This window comes from Rutilus rutilus, assembly GCF_951802725.1.
Source record: "Rutilus rutilus genome assembly, chromosome: 6".
NCBI lineage: Eukaryota > Metazoa > Chordata > Actinopteri > Cypriniformes > Leuciscidae > Rutilus > Rutilus rutilus.
Window position 1 is genome coordinate 12,425,409 of NC_140214.1, and position 10,575 is coordinate 12,435,983.

Below are 10,575 nucleotides of genomic sequence, written 5' to 3' on the forward strand. Positions count from 1 at the left end.
GGTCATGCAACCATTGTTTGGTAAACTTCAAGTCAGGCTATGGAAGAATTCATAGCAATTTCTTTGCTAATGTAGGATTTGTGAATTTGTCACGAGAATGTCAAACTTACAGATTAGGCTAAAGTCACAGCGCTTTTAATATTCATGAGTAAAGCCTTTGCCCTTCATTTATTTAATGCGTCCAGACATATCCAGTAAAGTAACTTTAATCAATAACATTATAAACATTTAATAGCTTACAGATCTTTGTGAAAATATATTCAAATAGTTATGAATGTCATAGTTATTAATTCATATATTTTAACATTCCTAAACTACTTCAGCATTACCAATATATTTTAGTTTTATCAAATGTTTATAAAGTGATCTATCAGGGCTGCCATTGTTTGCATAAAAAAAAAAAAAAAAAGCTAGCGTAGAGCCCTGTTCATGTTCTCAAATGGATCTTGACATTTCTGCAATGACAAATATATGACTTTAATATCATTCTTATGCAATGGTATCTTATTGCTATAGCTTTGACATGTAATACAGACAAATCCTCTTGTGTATACCCTTATGTGATACTGAAAAATGACACGCATCGCATACATCTTCTAATTTCACATATTAAGAAAATGCAATAACTTTACGTGACCGCCTAGCTTGGGTCACATCTTGACTTTTTGTGACATTTTCCTCCTTATATATATATATTTTTGAGGGAATAGGCCTCTTTTTAAATGCTGATCTCTAAGACTTGCTGTTTCTTATTAACGGCAATGTTATTGGTTGTGTAATGCAGCTTAGTTTAGAAGGTCACTCGCATAACTCTTCTGTGGCTTGTCACTGCAGGCACTCTGTGTTGAGCTTTGACCTCTCTCTGTCTCTGCAGGATAATGATGCTGTCTGTGCTCAAACACACCAAGACACCCGTCAAGTTCTGGTTCCTCAAAAACTACCTGTCTCCAACTTTTAAGGTACTGGATTCAAGATTTAGCATGATGGCATATTATAAGTCTGCATTTATTTGTCAAATACAGTACAAACAATATATATTTTGATATTATTTTATCAAATGTAATTTATTTCTGTCATTTCTGTAGCCATTAATCCAGTTTTCATTGTCACATGATCCTTCAGAAATAATTCTAATATGCTGATTGTTGGTGCTTAAAACCATTTATTTGATGAATAAAAAGTTAAAAGAACATTTATCTAAAATAGAAATCTATTTTAACATTTAAATGGCTTTCTTTACTGTCACATTTGATCAATTTGATACATCCTTGCTGAATAAAAGTATTACTTTCTTTACAAAATTGTGAACGGTTTATACATTGCATACTTGTGTGTGTCTCTTGCAGGAGTTTATTCCATATATGGCAGAGAAGTATGGTTTCCAGTACGAGTTGGTGCAGTATAAATGGCCACGTTGGCTTCACCAGCAGACAGAAAAGCAAAGGATCATCTGGGGATATAAGATCCTGTTCCTCGATGTGCTCTTCCCCCTGGCTGTGGACAAGTTCCTCTTTGTAGATGCGGATCAGGTACAGAAACAGAGCAATGCAGTTGTGTGGCATGACCTCCCGTCTCTAGTGAGCACTAAGCACCAGTCTGGCCTTATGAGATTATTTTTGCACTGGAAGTCCGCAGCAGTTGTAATCCAGGGTGTTTTTTATGCAAAATGGAGAGAGGATCATGCACATTACACAATGGATGATGCACTACTGCCACCTTTGGGTAAAGAAAGATACAGATGGAGTTTAAATCTAAACAATAACAACACAAATAATATAATATTTAAATATTTAGTTTCTTGTGGAAAATGCAGGTTTAAGTCTTACCATATCATGTCTTGATTCCATTCGCCGCTCATTTCCGTCGATTTGTCTGTGAATGAAGAGACCAGTCTAGGATTGATGGATGTTGTTGTGTTTTGTCCTACAGATAGTTCGCACAGACCTGAAGGAGCTGCGGGACTTTGATCTGGAGGGGGCGCCGTACGGTTACACACCTTTCTGTGAGAGCCGAAGAGAGATGGATGGATACCGTTTCTGGAAGTCTGGATACTGGGCCAGTCACTTGGCAGGACGTAAATACCACATCAGGTAAGAAGGACTTTTTCCATCTACCTTTATTTTAAATGATGATACATATCAAACTGAGTCATTTTGGTAGTTTAAAATGGCTCAGTAGAGTCATGATAGCCCTGTCCAGTGCCTCCAGTGATTTTCTTTTATAGAGCTGCTTTACAGCTGAAATGGAATTGGTTTCATAATTGAAGAATTTTGCAACATTAAAGGGATAGTTCACCCAAAAGTGAAAATTAAGTCATCATTTACTCACCCTGGGGGTGTTCTAACACAGTATGCCATTCTTTTTTTCTTCTTTTTTCAGACCACAAAAGGAGAAAAAATAAATAAAGTCCATATATTGCATATATCACATGTTCCAAGTGTTTTGGGGGTATATGTTAGGGTTTGTAAAAAAACTAACCGAAACTGAATGTATTATTTAACGAAAATCCTAAGCTTTGCAGTTGGTCTACCCTGCTCGACTGCATGTTCGTGTGACTCTATTAGCGCCACAGTTCACTCTGAAAAAGCACATAAGTTGTGAGAAATCAAGATTAATAAAAACATGACATGAAATACTAGAAATCCCAAAAAAGTATCTGTGCATTTTCATCACTGAGGTGAATATCTCCGGAACGGAACTCCGGTTGTCTGATGACAGTCAGAATGACAGTTGATAGATGTGAGCTCCATCACTTCTTGTTGATATGAACACAACAGATATTTTCACCTCGGAGAAGAAAGTAGATGGATTGTATTTCATGTAAAAAAATTTATCTTGGTTTTTCACAACTTTTTCTTATCTGCTTTTTCTGAGCCAGTCAGAGTGAACTGCGGCGCTAATAGTGTCTCATAAACACACAGTCGTTCACAGAAGACCAACGACCAGGATCAGGATTTTCATTAAATAATACATTCAATTTCAGTTTGTTTTTTCACCAAACCCTATCATATACCCCTAGAACACTTGGAATATATGTCACATGGGATCAGTCTGTGATACTTTCGCATCTTTTTTTAAAAGCTTGATGCTGGTCACTATTCACTGCCATTATATGGATGCATGCGTTTTTTATAAATTTTTTATTCTCCTTTTGTGATCTGAAAAATAAATAAGAGCATACGGTATTAGAGCAAAGCCAGGGTGAGTATATGAAGACTTCAGATGCAAAAGCCTCTAAGTCCGTCTAAAATTTTTGTTCAATATTAAAAATTGTATCAGACTCCTATGTTTAGGTTTCTACCCAAGTACCGACATTTCTGAATGGGCTGAGGCTGGGATTTAGTGAGTTTGAAGTGAAAGTATTTGATGAACAGTACTATGTGCGGAGAGCATTCACTCAATATTATTATCTCATTTTTGACAGAGGTGGCTTTTAGAGGCTTTTGCATCGGAGGTCTTCCTATGATGACTTAATTTTCATTTTAGGCTGAGCTAACATTTTAATAATGTTCCCTGTTTATTACTTTGAAGCTGCTTTGAAGCAATCTGTATTGTGCTATATAAATAAATAAATGTGACTTGATTTTTTTTTTTTTTTTGGTGCTCCTCAGTGCTCTATATGTGGTCGATCTGAAAAAGTTCAGGAAGATCGCAGCTGGAGACAGACTGAGAGGCCAGTACCAGGGTCTGAGTCAAGACCCCAACAGCCTGTCCAATCTGGACCAGGTGGGACGTTCTTTCTTAAATTGTTCTCCTGTATCACTTCCCACATAGAAAAGGCTTTATCAGTGTGCAGTGCAATCATGTGTGCCTTTCATTGATTGTTTTTTTTCCTCTCTCAGGATCTGCCCAACAACATGATCCACCAGGTGCCAATCAAGTCACTTCCTCAGGAGTGGCTTTGGTGTGAGACCTGGTGTGATGAAGCATCTAAAAAGAAAGCCAAGACTATAGATTTGGTAGGTCCATTGCTTTCTGCACACAATGGGTCTCATTAACTAATAATTGCGTACACTATTCATATTTATACGCACATTTGAACACAACACGTGCGTACTCCCATGAATTTGTCCGTTACCTCGTTCTAATGTTGATGTATTCAGAGTATATATGCATTTAAAACCTATATCTATGTTTAAAATTGTAACATGTTTAAATGGCCACCAAGTGTATGTGATTTTTGTGGTTTTAGTTGTTTTTACATATTTTTGTAAATTTAGAAAACATTTTAGAAAGAAAGTTGTTGATTAATCATGATTTGTCTCTAAAAACGTTCATACGCAGATTTCACTCGTGTGTATGCATGCTTAGTGACCTTATGATTGTACATTTCTGCCATAAAAAGCCACTAGAACTCATGCTTTCAGGGTTCTTTGGATTTTCATGTTATGTTTGTTGACATTAATTGACACTTTGTATTTGTCTGTCTTAGTGCAACAACCCACAGACAAAAGAGCCGAAGCTGCAGGCTGCTGTGCGTATAGTAGCCGAGTGGAGCGGCTATGACCAGGAGTTAAAGAGAATCTACAACAACTTCCTGGGGGAGAAAGAGAAAGGCAACACAGTCAGCTATCAGCAAACAGACAGAAAACACCCAGGTGAGACCAATCTGGCCTTTTTGTGTCTTGTGGAAGTGATTGTCACTGAGATGTTTTAATCTTCTGAATGGCACTTTCCACGATTAGGGTAAAAAATAGGAATTTCAATTCTTATAAATGTTGTTCGTCCACTTCATGAGGGGAAAATAATTATACGGTACAAGCTTTATTTATTTAATTTGCAACCCTGTTACCAAAGTTTGGGGCATGTCTATACACAATTTAATGTGGTGTATAGATGTGATGCACACTGTAATATAAATGTGTTTTTACAATAAACAAAATAAAATAAAATATAAAGAATGTAAATATTAAAAACACATAAATACATTGCTTTGTTATTGTATTTATGAGATACAGGGTCTACATTGTGTTTATTAGTTTCAAATAAAAAACGTTGCTTTGTTTTGATGGGGGGAAATCATGTAGTAATTAACTTTTTGGTAATTAAAATGACTTCATAATTCAATTCAATTCAGTTTTTCCTTACAATGAATTGAGTATCTATTCAACATACATCAAAATGATGACATTATTATACGCTACTGCTCAAAAGTTTTGAGTCTGAGATTTTTATTGTGTTTGAAAGAAGTTTTGCTCACCAAAGCTGCATTTATTTTCTATAAAAATACAGTAAACAAGTAATATTGTGAAATATTATTATTTTAAATTAATTTTTTTAAATGTATTTTATTTCTGTGATGGCAAAGCTGAATTTTCAGCATCATTAGTCCAGTCTTAAGTTTCACATGATTCTTCAAAAATCATTCTAATATGCTGATTTGTTGCTCAAGAAACATTTCTTATTATTGTCAATGTTGAAAACAGTTGCGCTGTTTAATATTTTGTGGAAACTTATATATATATATATATATATATATATATATATATATAAAAATCTTTTTTTTTCTTCAGTATTCTTTAAGTATAAAGTTCAAAGAACAGCATTTATTTGACATACAGATATTTTTCAAACATTAACTTCTTTACTGTCACTTTTGATCAATTTAATGTGTTCTTGCTGAATAAAAGTATTAATTTATTTCAAAAAACAAATCTCACTGACCCCAAACTTTTGAGTGGTAGTGTATAAATATTAATAGTTTACCTACCATATCTCTAGTTTCCTCTTTAGAAATGTAAATGTAGCCTAATTGTGGTTGCAAATACCTTCTTCTAATTATTTGCATAATTTGATCCTCTCTCTGCTCTTCCTCTCTGTCAGGTGGTGACACACACATAGAGCTTTGAGCTAATGCTCTGCGACCGAAGAAGAGGGGACTCTGTTCAAAGAGTTGTCTTTTTTTCACCCTTTTTAAACCAAGCCTATCCTCCAGGAATGGGTTGACATTCGTGCTAAACTTGACTTGAACAGAATTAATGCAAAATTCCCTCTTTTGTACCTGAATGTTTGTGGAGGTTTTGGGGTTCTGGGTAAAACGACACAGGCAGAGGACATCTCCTCTCTCCAGGCACTTTTGATGTTTAACCCCCCACAACCCCCTCTGGGTCTGATACACTTGCATTTGCCATAAACAATATCATTTCCACTTGAGCAGACTAGCACAGTCTCTGATTGGTTGAAGTAAGTACCATAGGGAATAACTTAATTGAACAAGAAACTGCATGTGCTCAATTTTAATATTGAAACAGATTTGATACACGTCCCTCTTAGCTGTAATATCAGGCACTGACTTTATCTCATGACAATGATTATTAAATCCTGAAACATAAAATGCAGACTGTTTATTTAAAAGCCACCCATGGTGTCGAAATGCCACAGCAACAAAGTGATGTCATAATATTTCGACTTCAATGCACAGATGACGCATCACAGTTCAGTTAGAGACTCCATGTATTTGTGATTCTGGTGTTTCCATAATGTTAAAATCGCATCACTCTCCAAAAAGACACATCAAAAGACCTTTTAACTCAGGAACAAGCTTTTCGGTTGATTTAGTCACAGCTAAAGATTTTTTTTTTTTCTGTTCCGCATAAGGAAATGTTAATTAACTGAAACACCTCTGTGTGCATTGAAAAGCTCAACATGTAGTGTTGTCACAGCCTAATGTTGGATCATGTTTACTCCATGTTAAAATGATTGATAATGGCATTCAGTTAATGAAAGTCAGCCAATGGTCCTTTTGGCCCTACAGGATTAAATTGATGTTTTTAGAAGATTACGAGGGGGTAAAGAAACATCAGCTTGCTCCAGAGATGCTGCTAGCTGGTAATTACAGGTTGTTGCTGACATTTTCATTTTTGTGCGTTTTTTTTTTTTTTTAAGTATCACTGGATTTCAATAACTCTTTGATGAAGTTACCCTTTGTTTGGGCCACGTCCATTTCTGTGGAAATGCTCTTGTCGGTTTGAGAATGACCACTAGCTTCATACATTTGATCATAATCCATGGGCTGGGATTTTTTTTTTTTTTCTGCTTTTAGGTAATATAGATGTGTGCAGACTTTTTCATCTCTGGTTATTACCTGGAAATCACCAATAGATCCCAGAGTCTGAATTTTATAGTTAAAAGCTGGGCTTGTACAGTGCCTTGTGCTTCGTTCTGTTTGAGAGGTACATTACAGTGTCTTGTGGTTTATCTACTGTTCTTTTACTGAGTACAGTCAATATGGGGAAACATGACTGATTCAGTCTAAACTATGATCCTTTGGAATTACTGTAAGATTAATTGTGGGATGACAATGTTTTGTAATAAAACAATGTATTGTACCAAATGGAAGCTTTTTTTTTTTTTTTACAGTCTGGTTCTAATAATTCAGTTATTTCAATTATGTTTTAAAAATTCTATAATATTTATTAATTCAATTAGTATTATTATTTAAAGATTTGTTTCTTTTGAACACTCTTTTAGAACGCAAAAAAAAAAAAAAAAATCCACTCATTGCAATGCATTATTCTGCCAAGTGATGGCAGCACAATCCAGTAGTAAAACTATGACCATAATGTAGAGAGAAAGATTGATTATTACCTTGTTTTTAGATGCTCTGTCTCTGGCGATTAAAGGGATAGTTCACCCCAAAGTGAAAATTCTATCATCATTTACTCATCCTCAAGTTGTTCTAAACCTGTATAAAGTTCTTTCCTCTGCTGAACACAAAATATTTTGACGTTACCAGACAGTTTCTGTTCTCCATTGACTATAGTATTATTATTTTTTTTTCTATAATATGGAAGTCAATGAGGCTCATCAACTGTTTGGTTATCAGCATTCTTCAAAATATCGTCTGTTACGTAGATGAAAGAACTTCATGCAGGTTTAGAACAATTTGAAGGTGAGTAAATAACTAAACATCCCCTAGTTTATCATAAAACTGGTATATACATTTTAAGCACAAGCAAAACCAACCTTTTTTTTTTTTTTTTTTTTTTTTAGCCTTTGCTTTTCGATTCCTATCTGTGTCTTCTCAACATCTTATTGTTCATTCAGTGTCAAATATGCCATGGTAACTTTTTGCCAATTTTTTTTTTTATGCACATGAAAAGTTTAGATTTCAATGTTGTGGCTTTCTCATATTTGTAATGCAGTTTCTTGTTATTTGGAAGTTGTCTCACATCTGCACGACACATCTGTCCATGACCAATATATATATATAATTGTTTTTGCCCAATGCATTTCTCTAATGTTCTTTTCAGTTTTGAGATTATAATATATGCTCACAATTGATATTTAACAATGCAGTTATGTAGACAAATTCAAGCTCATTTTCTCTTAGTGATGAAGTCAGTTAAACCCCTCAAACTCTCATTATTGCACTACAAAAGTGTCCTTGACTCGGATCAATTGTTTAATGAATTGTGAATGAACCGATGGTTCGATTTTCAGTTTTGACACAAACAACAAAGTCCCATGGTATTCCTATTATTTGGACTCAGTAATACCATGGTTTTTGGACATGCACCATGATATTGTTTTGAAATACCATTGAAGAATCGTGTACAGCATGTTAACATCATATCATGATATTACACTACTTGTTCAATAAAATTATTGAAATTTTTTTTTTTAACTGTTTTATTCAGCAAGGACACATTAAATCAGAAGTGACAGTAAAAACATTTAAAATGTTACTCAATAATATTTAATAAAGAGTTCCGTTTAGAAAGTGTGTGAGAAGTTTTCAGTAATTTCAGTGGTGAAATCTCCTGACAGGGAGCAGATATACAGTTTATATTTACAGAGGAAGAAAAAAAAACAAAAAGTCTGTCAATATCAATTGAGAGCAGAGCAGTGGAGCCAGAAAGAGGATCATTTACATGTAGATGATAGTTTTAGCCTGGATCCACTCTTTCTCTCTGTCAGTTCATAGTTACCATGGCAACGCGCATGCCATTTATTTCTGTACATTAGGCGCAGACTGCTCGTCCTCTGCTTTGGCCGCTTTCTTTTTCTTCAGACCTCTTTTTAGGAGGATGAATTTGCATCTAGATGAGTTTGTGCTGTCCGTCCTTACCCCACTCCCCGTCTCTCTCTCTCTCTCTCTCTCTCTCTCTCTCTCTCTCTCTCTCTCTCTCTCTCTCTCTCTCTCCCCCATGGTTTTATCTTTCCTGTCTTCCCTTCTTTTGTGACCTTTACTCCGTCGGTTAGTCTCTCACTGCTGTCTCGTTCCTCATGGTCCGTTGAAGCCTCACGAGAGAGAGAGAGAGAAGTGAGGTAGCGGCGTCATATTGGACGAGAGCGAGCGAGACGGACAGAAATTGGGCATCCCTCCTGTTGCTGGGGGAGAGACAGTGACTCTGTGGCTCCAGAGCTGAAACAGAGGGAGGGAGAGCGTGTCTCCGTGTCTCTATCCAGATGGCACTGGTCAGCCATCCCTTACTCAGCGGGCACATTAAAACGGATCACTGATAGTAATGACCAACACCCACATCTGTTAAGCCACGTCCCTTGTCTGGGTATACAGGCATCCCGATGCCTTTTGATCTCGCTAACGGCTGTCGGTCTGGGCCAGGAGGCTGTCCGTCCATGTGCCGCCTGTGCCAATGTCGTGCCCATGTCTTCCCCAGCCCAGCAGGAGAACAGTTTTAGTAGCCTTTTTGCCAGCTGGGACTGGGCTTTATCTCGTTTGCTGCAGTGAATTCACAGAGTTTATTGATAAATGTTCAACAGCCAAGTAGTCTGAGCAGTCATGTGGCACGCACACATGGGAAGAGATTTGTCAAAATTGCAAGAGACAATCTGATTTGGCAGGTTTTATGCGATTGTGCAGATTTGATCTGTCATAGTGTAAGGAAGTCAAAACCAACTGGTTTAGTTATTGTTAACCAAAACCAACAATAGTTTTAGAGTAAAGCTGAAATTAAAATATATTAGTTGAAAAACGTATATAGGCCTACTACATGCATGCATATGCATACATAGGCTACATACACATATTATATATTTAAAAACTTTCACTGTTTGAAAAAAAAAAAGTTTGTGTATATATAGCGCTCTCGCTCTCGCTCTCTCTCTCTCTCTCTCTCTCTCTCTCTCTCTCTCTCTCTCTATATATATATATACACACAAATAATTCAATTGTATGTGTGTGTATTTATATGTATAGCCTACACACACACACACACACACACACACACACCCTATGATAGATGTCATGTTATCTTTATTTTAAATAGCTTTAGTCGATAATTACAAAACTGTTCACTAGAAAGGATGTGCAAATGTTGAATTTACATATGCCTTGACATCTTTCTACCTGTACTGCACGAGAAGGCACCATTATTCAGGTTTCGGACACAGCCAGTGGGTGAGTTGTTATGCTGATATAAAGAGAAATTCTGAGCTGATAACTGCCCATTGTGGTAAATCTCGAGGAGCAAAATGTGTCATCTGATCGCATTTCATGCCATGACTGTTCTGACCCAGCCTGCCTGCTAAGTCTCTCATCCATACAGGTGCCTTGACCTCTGTTTCTAGCCTTCATCTTCTAGCAGGTTGGGTCAGCAGGTGACGGTACAC

The 10,575-nt window shown here is 36.3% G+C and overlaps 1 protein-coding gene across 5 annotated transcripts in view; it reads left to right on the plus strand.

The window, feature by feature from the left end:
* uggt1 (UDP-glucose glycoprotein glucosyltransferase 1) overlaps positions 1–7,331 on the plus strand; it is a 34,169-nt gene extending 26,838 nt beyond the window's left edge. For 4 of the 5 annotated variants that reach the window (XM_084412165.1, XM_084412166.1, XM_084412167.1 and 1 more), the window contains exons 33-39: positions 875–959; positions 1,347–1,529; positions 1,930–2,090; positions 3,612–3,726; positions 3,843–3,959; positions 4,433–4,598; positions 5,824–7,330. In XM_084412165.1, coding sequence (XP_084268291.1) covers positions 875–959; positions 1,347–1,529; positions 1,930–2,090; positions 3,612–3,726; positions 3,843–3,959; positions 4,433–4,598; positions 5,824–5,849 — 853 coding nt within the window. In that variant the 3' untranslated portion in view covers positions 5,850–7,330. Of the gene's footprint in view, positions 1–874; positions 960–1,346; positions 1,530–1,929; positions 2,091–3,611; positions 3,727–3,842; positions 3,960–4,432; positions 4,599–5,823 lie in introns of all 5 variants that reach the window. The other variant, XM_084412169.1, reaches the window with a different exon arrangement.
* The last annotated feature ends 3,244 nt before the right edge of the window (positions 7,332–10,575 follow it).